Raw genomic sequence first — 24847 nt, forward strand, 5'->3', positions numbered from 1 at the left:
ATGCTTGTACCTAATATTCTACATTTAACTTTTCCTATAGCATTTGGCCTACACCCCTTCCACAACTGCTACCTAGCTGCAGGATTCCTTTCTTTCTACTTGACTTTTCTACCAATCTGGCCTTAAAGTTGTTCTTACAAGTCTGCTGCACTCTACTTTGCTTGAATTCTGACTGATAGAGAAATTTCCTACAACAAGGCCACTGATGACCATGTGTCATGTCTTCTCCTGATTAAAGACAAGATAAGACAAACAAACAAACAAACAAACACACACACACACAACTTTTTTTTGTATAAAGCTGAGAAGTTTCACATCACTGTAAAATGATCCTTGGACCAACATAGTACATATACTGATACTGAGAATGGATTGAAGTGGTAAGTTTTTTGAATCACACTTGGGAACAAAGTGATGTCAGTTCTGTTTCTTTAGGTCCAAGTACCCCCTCCCCATTCCACCCTTTTTATCATATTGTGGTAGAATATATATTAGTGAGGAAACATCAAGACAGAAGTGTAGTACAGACACACTGATCATCCAACACATATATTACTCTTACATCACTGCAAAGAATCTTACCTAAATCTTGAAAAACAATTATTTACCTTGGGGAATTAAATTTTGTATCTTCTTGTTTGTCTTCATCTCTACCCATTCGTTAATTAATGTTCTTATCTTTTCTGCCTCTTTAACAAAATCAGCTTCCTCGGCTTCAGCTAGAAACTTTGCTGCAGATGCTTGGAACTCTTCTTTAATAGGGAAACTAGCTTGTGCATAGATCTTGTTAGCTATCTCAAGAACTGTGTCATCAGATCCCTGTGAACATCACAATTTTCTTATGAATCTATTATGAAAATAAAATGAAAAAAATGTTAACAGACCATTTTCAATTATTGAAATCTTTAATTGCACATTGTATCTCAAACTATATGTACTGGTCATTATGTATACTGGTCATTATGTATTGTGTCGTTCCATTCATGAGCATGGAATGAAGAAAGCAACATGCTGTATTTAAGAAGTAAACTTGTAACCAGAAGTAGACTCACAACAATTTCTGGAAGACTGCAAACATATTTAGCAAGAAAAATGTTAAAGCATACCTCATCAATCACTTTGTTACTCATGGATGGATGCATCTGAGATTAGGACACAGATAATCTGTGTTATTAGGACCCATACTGTTTTCCTATCATGGGAGTCTGATAAAATCACTTGGTGGCTCAGAGGTCAAGAGAAAGATTACAAATCCAAAGGTCCCGGGTTCAAGCCCTGGTCAATACTAGGAGTTTTACCTTTCATTTATCACTTCTTTCACCTCTGGCTATGTTTGTTGCTGTAAAAAATGTTGGGTTGCACTGTGCTTCTGAACCCACGTTTAACTGTAGGTCCCCAATTATTGATTGGGCAAGTAAGTTCCAAGGTTGGAGGAAGGCAGTGGCATACTACCTCCAACAGGACTATTCCTAGTAAAGCACTGTGGTGTTCAAAACATTCTCCTCATTGATTATTGCTTACATAATATGAATAAAGATACCCACCACATTTTTCTGCCTGTATTTGAAAGCTAATCTCAGGAACTACTGTAGGGATTTTAATGCCATTTACACTAACAGACACAATGATTCACGAGGAAGATTTGTTTATACAATTTATTAACATTATGTCAAATGAGTTATCTGACAATAGTTTGAAGTCAAGGTGGGTTACTAGTATGATTCAATATGAGGCACATAATTACAGTTACACATGCAGATGTTGAAAAGTGTATGTCTAAATTACTCCAGCCCCCTACCTCTAAACCAGCCTTATACCCCTTGTTACTTTTCTACTTCTTCCTAGGTCACCCACTGTAGCCTCTCCTTACCTCTTTTCCTCTATTTTCCTCTATCAGCAGTATGTATGTGTGTGTGTGTGTGTGTGTGTGTGTGTGTGTGTGTGTGTTTTAGAGAGAGAGAGAGAGAGAGAGAGAGAGAGAGAGAGAGAGAGAGAGAGTGAGTGAGTGTGGTATTTTTAAGGCCCTCTGAAGACTGAGGTGAAGTGAAGTAAGTTCTTTTCTCTTTATATATACCTGTTCACAGCTTGAACAATAACTTAACCCCTTAACACAATGATTTTTTTTTCAATTTTCATTCCAAAAATAATAATTTTTTATTAATGAAAAACATTCTATGATGAAAGACATCACACATGGATGTATAAAGATAGCTTTTAAAGCTCAAAATAATGGTTACAAAATTTTTAAGATCCTGATTATATTTGTGCATTGGACTATGACCATTTTTTAGTTTCTATATTGCTTTGGTAAGACAGAGATTTAGGAACCAGGTTTTAAATTGTAAAACATTTCCAGGGGCAGACGTGGACTCCAACCACAATCTATTGGTTACGAACTGTAGATTAAAACTGAAGAAACTGCAAAAAGGTGGGAATTTAAGGAAATGGGACCTGGATAAACTGACTAAACCAGAGGTTGTACAGAGTTTCAGGGAGAGCATTAGGGAAAGATTGACAAGAATGGGGGAAAGAAGTACAGTAGAAGAAGAATGGGTAGCTCTGAGGGATGAAGTAGTGAAGGCAGCAGAGGATCAAGTAGGTAAAAAGATGAGGGCTAGTAGAACTCCTTGGGTAACAGAAGAAATATTGAATTCAATTGATGAAAGGAGAAAATATAAAAACGTAGTAAATGAAGCAGGCAAAAGGGAATACAAACGTCTGAAAAATGAGATCGACAGGAAGTGCAAAATGGCTAAGCAGGGATGGCTAGAGGACAAATGTAAGGATGTAGAGGCTTATCTCACTAGGGGTAAGATGGATACTGCCTACAGGAAAATTAAAGAGACCTTTGGAGAAAAGAGAACCACTTGTATGAATATCAAGGAGTACATGGAGGGTCTATACAAGGACGATGTACTTGAGGACAATATTATGGAAATGGAAGAGGATGTAGATGAAGATGAAATGGGAGATACGATACTGCGTGAAGAGTTTGACAGAGCACTGAAAGACCTGAGTCGAAACAAGGCCCCGGGAGTAGACAACATTCCATTAGAACTACTGACGACCTTGGGAGAGCCAGTCCTGACAAAACTCTACCATCTGTTGAGCAAGATGTATGAAACAGGTGAAATACCCCCAGATTTCAAGAAGAATATAATAATTCCAATCCCAAAGAAAGCAGGTGTTGACAGATGTGAAAATTACCAACTATCAGTTTAATAAGTCACAGCTGCAAAATACTAACGCGAATTCTTTACCTCGGGGAAGATCAGTTTGGATTCCGTAGAAATGTTGGAACATGTGAGGCAATACTGACCTTACGACTTATCTTAGAAGAAAGATTAAGGAAAGGCAAACCTACATTTCTAGCATTTGTAGACTTAGAGAAAGCTTTTGACAATGTTGACTGGAATACTCTCTTTCAAATTCTAAAGGTGGCAGGGGTAAAATACACGGAGCGAAAGGCTATTTACAATTTGTACAGAAACCAGATGGCAGTTATAAGAGTCGAGCGGCATGAAAGGGAGGCAGTGGTTGGGAAGGGAGTGAGACAGGGTTGTAGCCTCTCCCCGATGTTATTCAATCTGTATATTGAGCAAGCAGTAAAGGAAACAAAAGAAAAATTCGGAGTAGGTATTAAAATCCATGGAGAAGAAATAAAAACTTTGAGGTTTGCCGATGACATTGTAATTCTATCAGAGGCAGCAAAGGACTTGGAAGAGCAGTTGAAAGGAATGGACAGTGTCTTGAAAGGAGGATATAAGATGAACATCAACAAAAGCAAAATGAGGATAATGGAATGTGGTCGAATTAAGTCGGGTGATGCTGAGGGAATTATATTAGGAAATGAGACACTTAAAGTAGTAAAGGAGTTTTGCTATTTGGGGAGCAAAATAACTGATGATGGTCAAAGTAGAGAAGATATAAAATGTAGACTGGCAATGGCAAGGAAAGCATTTCTGAAGAAGAGAAATTTGTTAACATCGAGTATAGATTTAAGTGTCAGGAAGTCGTTTCTGAAAGTATTTGTATGGAGTGTAGCCATGTATGGAAGTGAAATGTGGACGATAAATAGTTTGGACAAGAAGAGAATAGAAGCTTTCGAAATGTGGTGCTACAGAAGAATGCTGAAGATTAGATGGGTAGATCACATAACTAATGATGAAGTATTGAATAGAATTGGGGAGAAAAGGAGTATGTGGCACAACTTGACAAAAAGAAGGGACCGGTTAGTAGGACATGTTCTGAGGCATCAATGGATCACAAATTTAGCATTGGAGGGCAGTGTGGAGGGTAAAAATCATAGAGGGAGGCCAAGAGATGAGTACACTAAGCAGATTCAGAAGGATGTGGGTTGCAGTAAGTACTGGGAGATGAAGAAGCTTGCACAGGATAGGGTAGCATGGAGAGCTGCATCAAACCAGTCTCAGGACTGAAGACCACAACAACAACATGTTGCTTTGAAGTCTAACCATGTATTTCACTATGGTTTCCATGAACACAAAACTTGAAGGAGATGGTTGGAGCCCAGTGGATGTATCATTTCGTACTACTGGTGAACGCTTGTCACTCAACTGTTGAACTGTCATCGCTTTCAGTCTCACATGAAGTAACATCACATTCTTCTTGACTTTCTGAGCTACTACATTCAATCTTAGACCAGGATCATTATACCCATCCTTTTTTGAAAGCACTGTCTAAGCGAGAATACAGGAGAGAGGCTTGTTGAGTATCCTAAGCTACATACAGTATAGGTGATATCTAGTGGCAACCACCTCAAGCAAAACATAACTGCCAGACTAAAGATGTAGCACCAGATGCTGTCTAGAGGTGGAACACTTAACTATCAGTGCTAAAACAGATATAATCAGGGTTTTGTTTTTTTAAAGGCCTGTTTTTAAGTTGGCTGAGTATACTTGGAGTATTATGTTTCTGTCAAAATAATAAAAATGAGAACTCACGGTTTTATGTTAATGGGTTAAACTCATAAAAAGACTTGTTTTAAATAAGGAGTCATAGATATAAAGTTACTAACAGAAGAATTTTCTCTGAAAAGGGCACATGAGAGACAGATAACTGTTTCATAAGATGTAATGAGTCAATTAATATTGAATTTATACAGTTTTGATGCAACTATTACCAAACTTGGTATATATTATATGAGATATTTAGGCAAATAAATAACAATAAGGTACCTGAGGTACACCGATAAAAACAGTGTGTGCACGAATTGTAGTGATGAAATCAGAAAGTTAAATGATCGTGTAAGTAGTCTGCAACCAAGCATTAATACTCTGATGAGTGAACTAAAAAAACTTACGTCCGGAAAGTGTGGGCCTACATCAAACTTGCCTCACAGTGACTACGAAATTCCAGGCAAAGTGAAAAACAAAGTGCCTCATTCACAACGAAGCTTATTGTATGAGCCTAGTATCACGTTTACAAGCAGGTTCAGTGTGCAATCAACTGTGCAAGATAAGAAACATTGTGCATGTGATAAAACTAACTTCTGAGCTGAAAATGAAACTACAAATACGTGGAGTGATACATCCAAAAGAATGCCTAACAACTCAACTACTGTTATGAAAGGAAATGAAACTGAAATACCTGAACAGTTGCGTGACCTAAATATCAAGTATTTGTCCAGCGCTGATACTAAATTGTTTGGCCATAATGCCGGTGGGCCTTCTAAACATGCAGAGAAACCTAAATGAAGAAAAGTAGTTGTAACGGCAGATATTCATGTTCGTGGATTTGCTCGCCTTCTGAACGGTCAGTCCAGTGTACAAACGATCACTTACATAAAGCCTGGTGCTTCTATGTTGGAAGTTTGCAATCATGTACGATCCACAGACGTTGCTGAGTTATCCTGTGAAGACTTTGTTGTGCTAATTGGTGGGTCAAATGACGTATATAAAAACGAAACACACAAAGAAAACAAGAACTAAAAAGGTGCGTAGGACAGTTGACACACACAAATGTTTTAGTGCTGAACATCCCACATCAGCATGACTTACCGTCTTGATCATGCATAAATAAAGAAATAATCAATGCCAACCAACAAATTTCATTACTTTGCAAACATTTCAGAAATGTAGAACTCACAAATGTTAACAATATTGGGCACAGATTCCACACATTACATGGATTACACGTCAACAACATGGGGAAAAAACTGCTCATCGGAAAAACTGAAGAAATTATCATCAAGAGGCATCAAACACTCAAAAGCAAAATCATCCTGGATTGGCCCCCCAAATATTCAAAGGAAACAATGCCAGCAAGACCTCATTCACCAACATCAACAACAAAAGGAGGAACAAGGTGCCTCCAACATTCAGGCACAGCAACAACAATGAATGCAGTAACAGCTCTACCAATTGCAGACCCAGCTCTAACACCAGCAGCAATATTATCAACAGTAGGATCAGCAGCTGAACAACTACCAGGGGAGCCAGACACAGAAGAAAATTCTGCTGCAGATGATAATAGAAGAATAGCTGCAGTCGGGAAAAGAAAAGCAGTACTTCCAGCATACCTGAATGATTCTTTATTGACAAGGTAAAGGTAAGTGATCAATTAAATATGCCAAAGTCTAACAATATGCCAAAGCCTAACAAATCCTTTAATTTCATTCTGATTCATCAAAATGTCCAATCATTGCTCAACAAATTAAGTGAAGTTGAAATTTTATGTACTGATGAGCTAAAAAACGCTTCTGTAATGTGTATAACTGAACACTGGCTGCCTAAAGATGCAATGTCAGTCACAAAACTTGCAGACTTCAATCTTTCATCATCATTATCTAGAATTACATCCAGTCATGGAGGATCATGTATATTTGTTAAAAGTGGCATTGATTATTGTAACATAAAACCCATTGAACTGTTAGCTGAAGAGAAAGTTTTTGAAGTATCCGCAGTAGAATTCTCTGCATTAAAATTAATAATCATCTGTGTATATAGGAGCCCTGATGGGAACTTAAATGATTTCTGTCATCAACTAGAAGCAGCTTTAAATACTATAAAAAACTTCAACAAAACAGTGATCATATGTGGAGATTTTAATATCGATTTTCAAGAAATCTCAAAAGACTAGCAAAGCTTGATGACCCTACTGGAAACATATAACATAAAAGCCACCATAGACTTTCCTACAAGAGTTACAACAACAACTATCTCAACAATTGATCAGATATTAATAAACACAAATGTAAATCACAATTTCTGTGCCGGAAATCTTAATACTGGCTTCAGTGATCACTATGCACAGTTTATTGCTTTGCACACCCCAAGTGAAACAACTGAGAAAGAGGAACTTGTAAAAGAAGCAAGGAAATTCACTAACAAACAAATAAACCTTTTTGTACAGAGACTAAGTGAAGAAACTTGGTATGAAGTGTATACTTGTGAAAATACTAACAAAAAGTTTGAAAAATTCATGGAAATCTTCATGTCATACTTTGAAGCTGCATTTCCATTAAAAACAAAAATGTCAACCTAACTTCAAAAAGAACAAATGGATTACAACAGGTATTAGAATCTCTTGTGCAGAGAAAAGAAGATTACACAATGTAGCAAAGACACAGAACATGCCTCATGAATTTCATTTGTACCTGAAGAATTACAAGAGGATCCTCAAAAATGTTGTATGGAAAGCTAAAACAATGGCAAATGACAAATACATTGAAAATTCAGAAAACAAATCTAAAGCTATATGGGAAGTTATAAAAACTCAAACAACAAGTGGAACTAAACAATATAAAAATATGAACTTATGCTATGAAGGACAAATGATTTCTTGCCCAACAGAAATTGCAGTGATCTTCAACAAATATTTTGCAAATGTAAGTGAACAGTTGGTGAGTGGACTGGAAGAACACAACAAAATATCACCTCCATCATGCAATAGTATGAAAAATGTGTCTACATCTTTGTTCCTTTCACCCGCAAATACTGAAGAAATTTTATCAGTTATAAAAACCTTGAAAACAGGGTACTCATGTGGAATTGATGGAATACCAGATGCAATTATTAAAAAATGCTGTCTTGCCTTAGCTGAACCCTTGACACACTTATGCAACAGCTCACTGGTATCAGGAACCTTCCCTTCATGCTTAAAAACAGCAAAACTGAAACCACTGTTCAAAAAAGGAAATCCAGAATGTGTTTCAAATTATAGACCAATAGCCCTACTGCCTGTATTTTCAAAAATTTTAGAATTTTTTTTTATAATAGATTGTCTGATTTCCTAAATAAAAATAAAATTCTCTCTCCTTCACAGCATGGCTTCAGGAAAGGCTATTCAACTGAAAGTACAATATTTGAATTTCTTAATGAAATCTATACTAAACTGGATGCAAGTGAGTTTGTGACAGGCATATGTCTTGATTTATCTAAAGCTTTTGACATTATTGACCATAATGCCCTACTGCAGAAGCTTGACGAATTAGGAATTAGAGGTATATCCAATGAGTGGCTCAAGACATACCTATGTGGCCGCAAACAGGTGGTTGAAGTGCAATATACTGACCGTAACAAAATCAGCTGCTACTATTCAGGATATGAAAATGTGAAATATGGCATCTCTCAAGGATCAGTATTAGGACCCATTCTGTTTCTCCTCTATGTCAATGATCTTATGTACAAGTATTGCCAAACTACTCTCCACTTTGCAGTCAATACAAGCTTCCTTATTAGTGGTAAAACAGAAGAAAAACTAAAAGACTCTGCTATCCAAACAATGAACAGTGTAGAACAGTGGTTCAGCTACAGCAAGCTAATTATAAACAAAGAAAAGACAGTAGCACTGAACTTCTATAATGTAAAAGGAAGACACCACCCAAACATAGAAATAGAACTTAGGGACAGAGTTCTTGAAAGTGTTGACAGCACTAAATTTCTGGGACTCTGGATCCAGAACAACACAAAATGGGAGGTGCACATTGAATATTTGCAAAGAAAACTAAGCAAAACCTGTTACATGATACGGATCTTAAGAACTTGTTGCAGCAAAACCAGCTTGTTAAATGTATACTACTCCTATGTGCATTCTGTAATTAAATATGGCATAATGTTCTGGGGCAATACACCAAATATTAAACTTTTCAGGATGCAAAAGAGTATACTAAGAATTATTGAAGGGGTAAACAATACGAAATCATGTAGACCCATATTCAAAAAACTGTCAGTTCTTCCTCTTCCTTGCATTTTTATCTATGAAACATCAGTTTTCATCAAACAATATATCGATAGACACACAGACATCTTATTAAAAAATGAAGATATACATTCACACAATACAAGGCAAAAATCTGACCTTCATATGAAACAGGTGAGAACATCATTGTGCCAAAAAGGCACACTACATACTGGGATAAAGATTTTCAATAATCTACCTAACCATATTAAATCAATAGGTAAACTCTGTGGTTTTAAGGCTGAAGTAAAGGCATATTTAATTGATCATTGCTTTTACAGTCTGACAGAATACATAAAAGCCAAACAACAAAAATAAAGATGCATTATTAATATTCTACTTTGTATGTTGCCTGTAATGTTTGTTGTATGTATGAATCTTTGCTAAATTACTTCAATATCTAGTCCTTAGGATTGCAATACAAACTGTATTTTATCTTGTAAATACCTAACCATGTCCAATATCCTTGTATATATTCTATACATATAGGGTATGAAGGACTAAATAAATAAGCCAAATATAACAAAGTGGGACAGGGTAAAAAGCAAAATAAAACAAAGACAACAAATCTCCAGTATAATCATTAAAGATTCTGTGAGTAGGATTCTTTAGAATATTTATGATGTGTACTTCATCCATTGTTCTGAATGACATGAGCTTCAATTTTTTAACTGTGAAAAATTTTTACAGAGTGTGTTTTGTACTTCATTCCGTCAGATGCCTTCCACTTATGAAGACTAGCTTTATTAATTTTATATAGTCGGTTTTGCTCCAGCTCACATCCAGATGCTCTTGCCTCTTTTGCATTTGAATACATAATTTTATCTATTTCATTGTATCACATAAATGTAATTAGCCTAATCCATTTCAGCTATTTTTAAATATTTAAAAGTATTTCTGAACTATTAGGAGTATCACAGATGAAATATCTACATATATGTTGTATACACAAACCTTTAATTGATGCATTAATGCGCTGAACCCTTCCTCAATAATAGCCTTATCAGATGGAAGATGCAGACCTTCTGCAATTTCCTGAGCAGTGCTTCCCTTTGCTCCAAGATGTGCAAGTGCAAGAATTACTTGCACACTTGTTGGAGAAAAAAACAAATTTCCATCACTCTCTGCTAAGATCTGCAACAAAGAAATTTTTACTTTGCTAAAGCTATATACTTTATCTATTTCTTTTACCAAAAACATCTTTCTAGTGAGAAAAAAAATCTAAATTTTAATCAGTATTTCTGAAAAAAGTACATGTAATTCAGTTTTCTAAAACAGGATATTGTATTTCTAAATAATATTTGTTTTATTATAAATGATGTTTTTCAATAATTTTTAAATTTTGCCCTTTAACAGCAATAAGGTCACTGGAAATGAATCACTTACTCATATTTGGCCATATCAGATAGGGGATACATAAATAAATATGCACTAGTAATCACAAAAAATTCCTTTTAAGTGATTTAAGGTCACTTCACCCTTGAGTATTTCATTTAAATCACAACAAAAATTGGTAAGAAAGTGGGACCAGGTCACTCAGACATTATTGTTGGCAGCACCCATCTGTTGTGAGGATAAGGGTAGTCAAAACTGAAGGAGAGACAGTGGTCATGTGTGCATGAGTTACATTTGTGTCAATATGTGAATATATATATATATATATATATATATATATATATATATATATATATATATATATATATATATGTGTGTGTGTGTGTGTGTGTGTGTGTGTGTGTGTGTGTGTGTGTCAGCACCCATCTGTTGTGAGGATAAGGGTAGTCAAAACTGAAGGAGAGACAGTGGTCATGTGTGCATGAGTTACATTTGTGTCAATATGTGAATGTGTGTGTGTGTGTGTGTGTGTGTGTGTGTGTTTGTGTGTGTGTGTGTGTGTGTGTGTGTATGTGTTTGTGTGGGTGTTTTGTCTAATTCAGAAAAAGGCTATTTGGCTGAACACTTACTAGTTTAGCAGTCTTTTTGTCGCACCTGTCTGCAGGTCAGCATTTCCACTATACAGTGAGCAGAAGTCTACACTTTTCATAATATTTTCATTATTCCACCCTGGATTTTCCATTGTTTGATTGTTTATATAAATTATCTTAGAACTTACTGAGTCCACTGACTGTGCAATTTGACAGCAACTTTGTTATGTTTATCTGTCAAGATTCATATATGGAACTGCACTGTGAACTCCTAGCCATTGTCAGACTAATTTGGACATTACTGTACATGTCTACCTGTGGTTGCTATCTTATATGAGAACTGAGACTGGTCATTGCATTGCTATGAGTATAATTAAGTGTAAACAGTTAACGTTGTGGTGGTTCCTCTTGCCTTTTATTTCTTCATTTGTTGTTTGTTGATTGTCCTCATTGTTGATGTACTGTGTTGCTACACTGGCTGTAAAAATGGGTTGTGGATTCGGACACTTACTACTGCAAATTATGTAGCCGACAGGTGCACAGTTGTGTTTCATAGTGCTTTAATTTTCACTTTGCACAATCCCCCACATTATACAGTTGCATGGCCAGTGCACTATTGTTTAACCTTCAATATGCCTCATTATTATTTTGCAGGCGAAACTCCATATACTGCTACAATAGTTTACTGTTGAACATCTATGAGCAGTAAAACCTAACCACAAAGTTCACAGTTCTTGAAGAATGTTCAGGTATGTATGGAGCAGACACTGTCACTATTTTTACACAAGGCCTAATTGTTTAACACTTATTCCACAGTTAATTTGAAGCACTGTTGTTGTTCTAACCAACACAGGTTATTCATCTGAAACTCGGCCATGGACTGACTGTCTCGTGACCAAAAATCAGGCCCTTATATATCATCACAATAATTGGTACTGAAACTACACATTGCTTGAAGATAAATTTATAGAAATAACAATTAAAACTTAACTCATTAAATTAACTAACTACATTGAAAAATTGGTTCTCTTTAGCAGTTTCTTCTACTACAAGGGTTGTGCCAAATTATTTGTTTAAATTGTGAAATTAACAAATATAGTTATGCAAACAATACTTTTGACAAAACTGTTTATTACTTTGGAATTAATTAAGGGCTGGCTTTGCTAACATGTTTTTGAATATAGCCAGATGAATACTTTAAGATTACTGGCATTTTGTCCTCCAAATGTTTCCAATTATTGCAGAATTTATATTTGTTTATACGTCGAAAATAGAATTTAAGTTATGAAACAATCACTGATCTTGCCCTACAACAAAATATACTAACTAGGAATAGTCAAAATAAATCAGAAAATCAATTACATACATAAAACTAAACACAAAATTAGATTTGGTGTTATATTCTTTAAAACTGAGGGCCAATCTTTCTCTTTTATGAAAATGCAGATTATATTCACATATGCTAATGGTACATAGTTAAAAGTAACTACATGAATTTAACGAGGCAGATGGCAAAACAAGAGGGGAATTAAAAATATCCCAGCTTGCTTCATCACAATGTACCTTGGTGTCCAAAATTAAAGCAACAATTGCAAATTTTGCAAGATTGCATTCATTTTGCCACAAAACAGTATGAACATGTGATAATAAAGCAGAAACAATGTAAAGATTACATAACATAAACAACTGCAGCATGCATAATGGTTGGAAAAAATGTTCTTCATTTTTCTCCAACTTAATGAATTTGTGTACAAATTATGACAACTGGTTAATGTGCTCAGTATGAGTTGTGACCACTTCTGGCAGCAATATAGGCTTGACAATGATGGGACACACTGTGAACTATGTCATCAGTCTCATGTTGGGGCACTAATGCTCATTATTTCTGCAGAACTGCTTGTAAGTCTTAGAGAATGGTTGGTGAATGATGCGATGGAACCCATATCCCTAGTGTATCCTAGACATGCTCTATGAGATTTAACTGGAACAGTGAGCAGGCCACGCCATGCATACAGCATCTTCCATTTTCAAGAAATCATCAGTCAGCCAAGCTCTATGAGGTTGAGCATTATCGCCCATTAGTGAGAAGTCTGGGTCCGCAGCACATTGTGACAACTGCACATGAGATCTGAAGATCTCATCACAATACCTGACAGCAGTTAAACCTTGCCGATTGACCTATACAGTTTCATGAAGAGGCATTTCAGGTGTCAACATAATCCCTGCTCACACCATTAGGGATCTTCCTTAGTTTTGTCTCTTTCCACAATGTACGGTTCCTGAAATCATGTTTCTTCATATGTGAATCCATCGAGAATCACTCTCCAGACAAAATCAAGACTCATCTGTAAAAAGAACATTGGCCCCCTGTTAGGCCCTCCAGGTGGCATACTGACAACTCCATTCTAGATGTTCCCTTCTGTGAAGAAGCATCAGAGATATATTTACAGCAGGGCTCTGACAATAAAGGCCACTCTGCCAAAGCCTTGTGTACACCATTTGCCTTGATACAACACATCCAGTGGATGCTGTGGTCAGATGCCAGCTGCTTTGCAGTACTAAGGCGGTACCAGTATGGTCTTACGGCCAAAGGATGGTCCTCTGTTTCTGATGTTGCACATGGTCGGCTCTGCCCTGGTCTTTGAGAAAGAGCTTTACCCTATAAAATTTCACCACATCTGAGAAACAACAGAGTGATTCACATTAATCCATCAGGCCACATCAGTTTACAACTGTCCTGTTTCCATTCTTTCCATGGGCTTCCACCACGGAGACTCTGGTAGGCATCTTCTCTGTGCCATACTCCACCATTTGTGACTGTATACACAGTGATTGCAGATATGGAACTACCACGCAAACACTACCCTGTCTGATAAGTGGCCTGACGTCATCATTGGCACAGTTGTCCATTGACTGGAATGCCATCTTCCAAGCAGAACATGATCGTACTGACGTCTGTTGACAGTTCGTAGCATTATATCAGGAATTAGACACAGAATGGGGAAACAGCAGTTTGTTGCTTTAATTTTGGATACCAAAGGCAGTGTTTAGCACATTAATTTCAAATTCTTCATAAAATCAGTTTGCAGCAATTTGATGAACTTCTGTCAGTGAGACTTTGAGTGAAAACTAGTGATCACAGGTTATCATAATTAAGAAAAGGATAGTGAAGTATAAAGGTGGATTAAAAAGGAAGAAAAATTAAAACTGAAAAGAATAATGCAATTTAGAAATAGGGCAAAAAGGAAAGAAAAGAACATAATTTTTCGAAAGAGAGAGGGAGAGGAAAGAGGGGCAGACAGGGAGGGAGGGGGGGGGGGGGGAGCGAATGAGAGAGAGAGAGAGAGAGAGAGAGAGAGAGAGAGAGAGAGAGAGACACTCTGTGTGTGTGGGGGGGGGGGGGTGAGTGGGTGTGTAGAAGAGAGAGGGGTGGGGGGAGGAGGGGGTTAAGCTGTAAACAAAAGCATGTAAGTAATAGAGTAAATAGATAAATTCAGCCATATGAATAAAGAGAAGGTAGGGGGAAAGGTGAGAGGATGTATTGGAGAGCAAACTCTCATCTTGGCGTTTGAGTGACCTGCCTTTCCTTTTTAATCTTCCCCAATCTATCCCTCTCTGCTCCACAAGCAAAGAAGTATTAGTCCTGACAGCTGTATTGGTGCGCACATTAGAAGGCAGCTGCATGATGGGTTCTATGCAGAAAGAGACGGAGAACACTTTGTGGTGTCACCAGTGTGCTTTCCATCCTTGTCCCTGTTAAATGGCAATGGTGGAATGAGCACTACACTGGCCGCTGTTTCTGTTCCTGACTCTCCATAGTAGAGTAACTTATATGCTGTGAACTCTCTCTGCCACTTCTTAATGTAATACTTTTTGTGTTTGATTTATGTCCTATATAATGAACATTATAATGGCTAAGTAACCTAGTCATGCCTAAACTAACATGAAAATCAACACTAAATATTCTATGGACACCCAAAGCACATGCTAGAGATGTATACAATGGAGTGATGCTATTGGCTTGCTCCTCACTTGGTAAACTGCTCCTTGCCACTGCGCATTGTCCCCCCACCTGCCTTCTTAAGTGCATACCACTATACTTTTGGTATATATTTTTATGTGTGTTTTATGGCAGTACTCTCATATCTAAGGAAGGTAAATAATCCAGCACTTTGGTCTCATAATTTTGTAGTTTTCTTGAGATAATTTTCCTTTTGAGCTAATGGAAACACATTTTCCTGGAGCCATATGAGTCTCAACTTTATCTTTAATAATGATATAAGTCAAAGCAATGAATTATAATTTGTGCCACAGCTGGGACTTGAACCTGTGTCTGCTGCTTACAAGACAGGTGTGTTAACCACTACAACACCACAGCACTGTAGCAACCACATCTGCACGACCTACCCTAGTCCAGTCCCTCCCTAACACAAAGAAGGGGGAAATGGGCTGAAAGTATAAATTAAAGTATGTGTTAGGGAGGGAATTGTACTAGGATAGTGTATGCAAATACTGGAGCCCCAACACTCCATTGGTGTAGTAGTCAGGACATCTTCCTAAAAAGCAAGGGACTTGCGCACAGATTTTAATTCGTTGCTTCAGCTTCTATCCTTACCAAATTTTCCTTTTGATACAATCAGTCACACCTGTTTCAGTGCAGCTGTTAAGCATACATGTATACAACAATACAACAGTGTGGGAAGGGCTGTCAGTCAGTACTATGTTGTCGTACAAAGAGAAACAATCCATTAGAAGTAAATTAGCTGAAGTAAATTAGCTGAAATAGAAGTTCTATTAACTGACTATCTAAAAGACATTAACATACTATGCATAAGTGAGCACTGGGTAAAAGAAATGCAAGTGTCTAGCATAATTATTCCAAATTTTGAAATGATTAGCAAATTTTGTAGAATCAACCATAAAGGGGGTGGGACATGTATTTATGTTAGGACAGGGGTAGAATCAAGAGAAAGTAAATGTAAACTAAAATGCATAGAAAAAGATTTTGAATACAGTATATGTGAACTAACCAAATTAAAAATTACTATTGTGTGTTTGTACTGATCACCACTAGGCAACTTTGCCATTTTTATGGAAAACCTTGAGGGACTGCTGAATGAACTTAAACATAATCTAATTGTTCTTGGTGATTTTAATGTTAACTTTAAGAATGATTGTAGTAAACAACAGCAACTGTGCAACCTGTTTTTGTGTCATAATATGATGGCAACTGTAAATGAAGTTACCAGATGCAGAAATATGTCTGAAACTATAATAGATCAAGTATTTATAAACAAGGACAAGTGTGAATATAACACTGAAGTAATTGACACTGGTTTCTTGGATCACAAGGGTATCAAATTGAGTTTAAATGTCTTACAAGGACCCTGTTATCAATAACAATTACAGAGAAAGGAGATTTATAAATGATGACAGCATAAGAATTTTTAATTACATTCTGGAAAATAACAACTGGGGTAGTGAATCAAGTGGTGATGTCAACAGAAAGTTTGACTCATTCCTTGAAAGCTACAAACACTGCTTCGATGTTGCCTTTCCTATAAAAAGAGTCAAAACTAAACATAAAACCAAAACATGGGTTACACAGGGGATTAGAAAGTCATCAGACACTCTCAGAAAGTTAAATAAATCAGCCAGGAAGAATGTAGTACTGAAAGCACAAGTGAAATGTTATAGAAGCCTGTACAAGAAAGTAATAATTGCAGCTAAGAAGCTTGATAATGATACCTATATTGAGAAAGGTAACAACAAAATGAAGTCAACTTGGGAGGTAATAAATAAAAATATAGGTAGACACAAAAGAAAAGATAACAGCTTTGTCATTAAAAGTGGGGGTAAAACTGTTAAGGACCCACTTCAGATTGCTAACATATTTAATGAACATTTCACAAATATAGCCACAAATTTAATTAAAACTAAATGCAATTCCAATGGCAAGGTAAAAATCCCCATGAATGACATGACAATGTTCCTTTATCCAGTAACTTACTCAGAGGTACTAAATGCTATAAATAAGTTAAAAAATAAAATGTCATGTGGGTGTGATGGGATTCCTGACAAAGTCATTAAGCAAAGTGCTAGAAACATAGCCTCGCATCTCACTGAAATTATAAATGAATCTTTTAAGACAGGGGTGTTTCCATCAAAACTTAAAATGTCTACTATAAAGCCACTTTACAAGAATGGTGATAAATATGATGTTAGTAACTTTAGGCCTTTATCAATGTTGTCAGGTTTCTCAAAATTAATAGAAAGGATAATGTATCAGAGACTATACAAATTTCTTATTAAGAATAGAATATTGGTTAATGCGCAAAATGGTTTCCGTAAAAATAAATCAACTGTAACAGCTATCTTCGATTTTTTGCAACTTGTTCTAAATTCCATAAACAGAAAGGAATTAAATTGTGGATTGTTTTTAGACTTATCAAAGGCCTTTGATGTCATCGACCATAAGTTACTGCTTAGGAAGTTATATGCCTATGGGATATGTGGAGTTGCCCACAAATGGTTTGAATCATATCTGTCAGACAGGTATCAGAAGGTGAAGATAAGCCAGGCAGATAGGACATATTCATCAAGATTCGAGAGAGTTTTGTATGCAGTACCCCAGGGATCTGTATTAGGGCCATTACTCTTTTTAATATTTATCAATGACCTACCAAGACAATATCTGAAGCAGAGGCAGTACTGTTTGCTGATGATACAAGTTTGTTTGTTAAAGCAAATAGTGAAGCTGACTTACAGGGAAAAGTCACATTAGCAACAGACGAAGCAGACAGATGATTTAATGAAAACAGACTCACTGTGAATGCCAAAAAAACAACGTGGATCAACTTCAGACATATTACAAATAAAATAACCTTACAGTAGAACTGGGTAAGTGTAAGATTGAACAAGCATCATACACTAAATTCTTGGGAGTATGGTTTGATGAACACTTAAGATGGGAAAAGCATGTAATATCATTGAACAAAAAATTAAGTCAAACATGTTATATACTTAGAATGCTTAAAAGCTCATGTAATATTAAAACAGTGTTATGTGTTTATTTCTCATTCATGCACAGTTTATTAAGATATGGCGTACAGTTTTGGGGGAACATCAGTCTAACAAAACACTCATTTAGACTGCAAAAGAAGGCAGTCAGAATAATAAAAGGTATAGGATATAGAGACTCTTGTAGGCAAGCTTTCAAAGAATTAAAAATCATGACACTACCATCTTTATACATATATGAAAGCATATGTTTCTTAAAAGAACACGAGGAATTTTCTACATTAAACAGAGAATTTCACAACTACGAAACAAGGAATAGGAATGATTTCCACAGAGAAATTCATAAAACAGCTATGTATCACAAAAGTGTACTATACCAACCCAAAATCCTCTACAGTGCTCTCCCCAAAGAACTAAAAATAATACCAAAACTGTACATATTTAAAAGAGAATTAAAAAACATGTTATTGAGCAATAGTTTCTACAGTATTGAAGAGTTTATGAATCGTTGACAATAAAAGCGCAGTTAATATTTCCCTGACATAATAAATATGTGTAATTGCTCACATTTAAATACTTGCTGTTTCTATGAAAGTGTGAAACAGTGTTAATGTAAGAATGTAAATAATCTTTGATGTGAGAATCACAAACTTTTTTTTTTTTTTTTTTTTTTTTTTTTTTTTTTTTTTTTACGTTGTTATCCTACTTGTATATTTTTATGTTAATGTTCTAAAAGTTCTATTAAAACTGTAATGTCTAAGTGACAAGTAAATTCAATTACAAATTTTCATGTATATGTATTTTAAATTGTAATGTTTATTGACAAGTCCTATGTCATTTCGATGATGTACTACAAGGACGCTAATAAATTGAATTGAATTAATATTAGAAGTAATCAAAATGGACCCAGTTTTAAAGGTTTTGTTTCTAGGAAACAATTTCTTTCTTTACTTTTGATTCTGAAAAGAGAAAATCATCATATAACTTGGAAGACACTTGTTCCACCTCACTTTCAGACCACTTATGAACTAGATGTCAGATTTATGGTGTATCACAATATCACTTAGCCATAGAGTAATATCTGATAACATTGTTACTGTTTTAAAAATATTGAGGAGTAATAAAAAAACAAGAAGATAATAACGTAGGCTGCCAGTCTTTAAACCATTTGAAATCATATCAACATCTAACTGAATAATAGTGAAAAAAACACAGAATTCACTATTAATATTGTCAGCCACATCATTAATATACATGTGACCAGCAAGGGTTCCAATATACTTCCCTTGGAAACAAGTGAAGTTATTCCCACTTCTGTCAATTTCTCTTCATCCAAGGTAGCATGTTGCATCCTACCTACAAGAAACCCTGAATCCAGTCACAAATATTCATTTGATACACAGTGTGACTGAACGTTTGTATTCACTTGATTGCCTTAATCTATGGCTTTTGACGTGACATTAATGCTGAAGTAAGAACTAACCAAAGATATCAACAAAAATCTAAGTTACTGGTAGATGGTAAAATTATTTAAAATTTCGTACAGATCTGTCAAGTATTCAACAGACACTTCTTTAATAATAGTGGAATACTGAACTTTCCACTTCATACAGTTATATTGACATCATATAATATTTCCTCCTGAATTCAGATTTTAGTTTGTGATACATCACAATGTATTTAATATAATAAACTCCCAACAAATCTAAACTCAGTACAATGGGACGAAATACCTACAAAAGAAATAAGGGTAAGATGTAAAGCACAGGTTGCAAGGTCTCTATCATGATGATTAATTTGGAAAAAGAACTTTTCCCATTAAGTTGAAATATGCAGAAGTATGGATAATTCTTAAAAGGGCAGACATGGTGATATGAATTACTGTATTGTCAATATTTTCTACAATTAGGATGCATTTCACTGAACCAAATCCACCAGCACTTGTGACTTCAGTGGTATCAAGTGATAGCTCATTGGTGGGCAGGATGGAAGTCTGTTGTGTTTTCTCATGAAAGCTGGTTCTGCCACAATGCCACTGATGGCTGTGTGTTGGTTAGGAGGAGGCCAGGTGAGGACCTGCAATCAACCTGTCTGCATCTTAAGCTCACTGGAGTTGGTGTGGGTTGAGATTTTGTGTAACAGCAGGAGCACCCTCATGGTTCTCTCGTGTATGTCAATCTGATGATTTGACCTGTTGTGCTGCCATTCATGAATAACATTCCAGAGTGTGCTTACCAAATGGATAACACTTGCCTCATAATGCTGTTGCAACAAAACATGCTCTGCAGAGTGTCAACATGTGGCCTTGGCCTGTTCTATTACTAGATACGCCTCCAGTTGAGCATGTATGGGACATCATCAGACAACAACTTCACCATAATCCACAACCAACATTAACTGTCCTTGTAGTGACTGACTAAGTGCAGCTGGCATGGGACTCCATCTCACAAAATGATATCAACACCTGCTCAACACAATGTATGAACATTTGAAAGCTTCCATTAACATTCTGGTGATTACACTGGTTATTAATGTAACAACATTTCACATGTGAAATGGCTTATCTTGAATTTGCATTAACCTGTGATCTTGCAATATTAAGCACTTAAATATGTTACCTAAACAAATGTATTCCTGAAATTTCATTACTCTACATTAATTATTTTTTCATGTTGACTTCTTACATCAGTGTATTTAAGCTTCTTCTTCTTCTTCTATTTTTTTTTTTTTACTTAATTATTTTTTCTTAGATGTTTGCTAAGAAGCATGAAGCATAGTACCTATGCCACACCACTCCTCTTCCTACACAACTCAATGTGTAGGTCATAGCTTGGTGCCTCTGTTCTCTGTTCCCTCTGAACACTGTCAAGTTAAAGAGTGTACTTAATAATGATTGCTTTATGTATTCACACAAGCACATGAGAAAGAAAAAAATCATTCATTTGTACATTGTGATTTGAAAATCTTATGCATGAGATACCACAAAGCTATGGAACAAGTCAGTTACGCTACACTGGTCACAAACTACTGCTACAGACCGTATTAGTAATTAGCTGTTATTACAATAGTAGAGGTCTATAGGATTCTTAGCTTAGAAAGTCTACAATGAAACATAACACAAAAAGCAAAGGACTAGTACTATGAAAAATGAATATTTTCCTATTATATATAGTGAGCATCGACTGATTACCTGCTACTTTTTGCTTAATATTTATATGAGTACACTTATAGTTACCAGGAGTCAGTTACCTACATGAAGTTCAATCATTCACTGATTCATACACGTATGCATACATACATACATATATACATACATACATGCATATTGGCAGTCTGGCCTTGGCAGCCACAGACAGTGGTCATGTGTGTGTGAGTTGCATTTGCATGTGCGTGTGTGTGTGTGTGTGTGTGTGTGTGTGTGTGTGTGTGTGTGTGTGTGTGTGCATCTCTGCTACATGCTGAGTAGCAATATATCCTTCTCATAATACTGTCACACATATGTACATCTTATTTCATTAGTCCCATCTTGAAGAAGACTATAGGGATATGGAATGAGCAAGTTAATCATGAACAGGCAGAAGCAGCAACTGCTGGCTGATTCCCTAAAATACACTATCAAGAAATTGTGAGACCTGCTACTCTATGCACACCAATAATTATGGGACTTATGTACATAACATACAAAAGTGCATTTGTATGAGAATCTGTCAGCAGCTATTGGACTATCATGCTAATGAAGTTGAAATGTACTTAAAATGAATCATCACTGGGTATGAAGCATGTGTTCATCACTTCAGACTAGAGAGAAAATGCCATAGGATGGAATGGAAACACACTAGATCTAAATGAAACATTACCCAAATGGAGATCAACAGTAAACACTCAATGTTACAGAAATATCCTTCGTTATGAGCTGAAGCCTGTAATTTGAATCAAACATCATGGGACATTGTTAAGTGACATTTATTTTTTCACGAAAACTCACGTGTACATATATACCATTCCCACCATTCAGACTCCTCCTACCCTGCAGATAGTTCTGATCCCACCCCATCAGATTTCCATTCATTTGGCCCATTTAAAGATTAATTGTTAAGTATATTAGAAAGCTTGTGCAATGATGGACCAGATGAAAAGGAGGGTAATTATATTGAAAAATGATACCACTGTAAATTCCTTACTGTTGCAATAAATTAGAAAAATGTTGTGCAGATACTTTTTGAACTAAGACTTGTACTTTGCAAAGACCAATAACAGCTGTCTATATGTGGGCAATGTAAAGATCTGTTTAATATAAATACTATAATTATGTGGAATGTAAGCCTCTGAGTACAAATATTATGATAAAATGAAGAAATAATGACTCTTTAAGGAGTTCTTCGTTTTTTGAATATCTTGGGATTTTACATTTCGGGCATGGTGTCCATCAGTTGCCTATCTGAGATTGCCTTGGGATTTTGTATCAGAGTGCAAAACTCCATTATGAAATATGAAAACTAGGAAACACATGGCTGTAACAGAAATACAATTATTGGGTAATGGAAAGATATCAACAAGAAAACAATGAACGTAGTTTATGCACCATGAACTCATTTAACATCTGAGGGTCCACAGGTCTAAGCATACCCTTAAGATGATGCTATCCATATCAGGCGTCAGTGGTGTGTATGCACGGCAGACCTGGTGGCAGCAGTCAGTAACCAAGCTACCCGACTGCATTGGGTAGTTGTGTGTGTGCTATTTGAATGTCAGTGTGTGCTAGGCTGACCTTAGTGGGTTGACAATAGTTCTGCTGTGGGGTTACTACACTCCTCCTATGCAGGGGGAAAGCTAGGCATCACTGTTTATCATGCTATGACTGAAGAGACATCCGTGGCATCTGTTAAGGCACCGGGGGCAGCAGTTGAAGGCAAGAGAAGTTCTTGACCCCCCACAGACCAGCATGCATGGACAAAAGCGTGGGGGATGAGGGCACACTCTCTGCCTGTGAACTCCGGGAAAACCAGTTGACAGGAACAGTGACACGGGGAGGTGGGAGCCATCCATGGTAAAGAGTGCTGACACAGGCAGTCATGACGATGGATAGGAGAGGAGATGCTCTGGCAACAGAGAGCCAGCTTCTGTCTTTGCTGACGGCAGCACCTGTTCAGCACAATGGAAAGCTCCAGCACTGGTCAAAGGAAGCAAACCCACTGTTGGTGCTAATGAAGCCCCAACTACTGGGGCAGGCAGGCACAACCAGATCTGCTCAATCACTGGAGCGACCAGGGCCAAGAAGAATGATACATCAGACCCACAACCCAAAGAGGGGCCATTGAGTCCATCCAGGAGTGCAGCTGGTTCCGTTGGTGTGTCACGAGTTAATCTTCGGTGAGAACCATGAAGATACCCTGACTGTGCTGTTGTGGATGATGGGCAGAATCCAGTGAGAGAGTGTAAAAAACACTGGCCCAGAGTGGCGTACAGGGCATAAAGCTGTGAAAACTGGCACCACTGGAGGACACCTGCTCAGCAGCTAGAGGCTGAGCAGTGTTCATGGCTGACAGCCATGCAGGAGCTCAGCTGGACTAACCAAGGGCTAATGGCCTCATGGTGTGCACACCCTGCCAAGAAATTTCATGACCCAAATAAACAAAGGAAAGCTGGAAAAAGTGAGACTTAGTGAGATTAAATTTGAGCCCTGTGACCTGTAAAACAGTAAACAAAGAACAGAGTTTCCACAGGTGATCCTGTGTGGAAGTACCTGTCATGATGATATCATCAAGATAGTCAATGCAATGAGGGACAGTCAACATAAACTGTTCTAAAAAATGTTGAAAAAGATAGCAGACGCACTAGTGACCCCAAACAACAGGCACGGATTTGATAGAGGCCGAAAGGTGCTGCAACCTCAACCAACTGTGCTTCCCCCTACTTATACCTCCTGAGGAGATCACGAATGTAAAATTAGAGAGATTCGAGCGCGCACGGAGGCTTTCAGACAGTCGTTCTTCCCGCGAACCATACGCGACTGGAACAGAAAAGGGAGGTAATGACAGTGGCCCGTAAAGTGCCCTCTGCCACACACCGTTGGGTGGCTTGCGGAGTATAAATGTAGATGTAGATGCCTCATCCAAAAGAAACTGAAGGTAGGCTTCGAACAAGTCAGTTTCTGGAAATAATTGACCCCCAGCCAGCTTTGTGCCTGTGCATTAATAGTGACCTTAAAGTCACCACATAGCAGAAATTGACCAGATGGCCTCTTTATGATCACTTAGAGTGTAGCCCATTCACTTAAGGAAATTGGTCTAATCCCTCCCAATAATGTCAAGCAATCCACCTCCATCTTAACCTTGTCCCTTAAAGGTACTGCCATCAGCCACACCCAAAAAAAGGTGGGTGAAGAGTTTGAGGGGGTGATGTGTGCTTGAAATTGTTTGTACAACCTAATCCTGGGGCAAACAGATCTGAAAATGCAGAACACAAGGAATCTAATTTGTTATACAGCAACTGGTCTGACACCAGATGCATTGCATCTCTAATAGAAAAAACAACAGTAGCAAAGGCATCCAACTGAAACAAATTTTCAGTACTCACATCATCAACCTCTAAGTACATCATAGAATGGACAATTGACCTGTAAACTGTGTCAGCCATGAATTGGCTGAGAACAGGCATCTGATGTTTCTTATATCTTACCAATCAACACATGATGAGTGCCA

General features: G+C 36.9%; 1 protein-coding gene across 7 annotated transcripts in view; it reads right to left on the reverse strand.

Moving 5' to 3' along the window:
• The window catches only part of LOC126162883 (leukocyte elastase inhibitor-like), a 185777-nt gene that overhangs the window by 98100 nt on the left and 62830 nt on the right, over positions 1-24847 (reverse strand). For all 7 annotated transcript variants that reach the window (XM_049919677.1, XM_049919683.1, XM_049919680.1 and 4 more), the window contains 2 exons: positions 10156-10335; positions 609-819 (listed from right to left, as the gene is read on the reverse strand). In XM_049919677.1, coding sequence (XP_049775634.1) covers positions 609-819; positions 10156-10335 — 391 coding nt within the window. The remainder of the gene's footprint in view (positions 1-608; positions 820-10155; positions 10336-24847) is intronic.

This window comes from Schistocerca cancellata, chromosome 2 (genome assembly GCF_023864275.1).
Source record: "Schistocerca cancellata isolate TAMUIC-IGC-003103 chromosome 2, iqSchCanc2.1, whole genome shotgun sequence".
In the NCBI taxonomy this organism is placed as follows: Eukaryota; Metazoa; Arthropoda; class Insecta; order Orthoptera; family Acrididae; genus Schistocerca; species Schistocerca cancellata.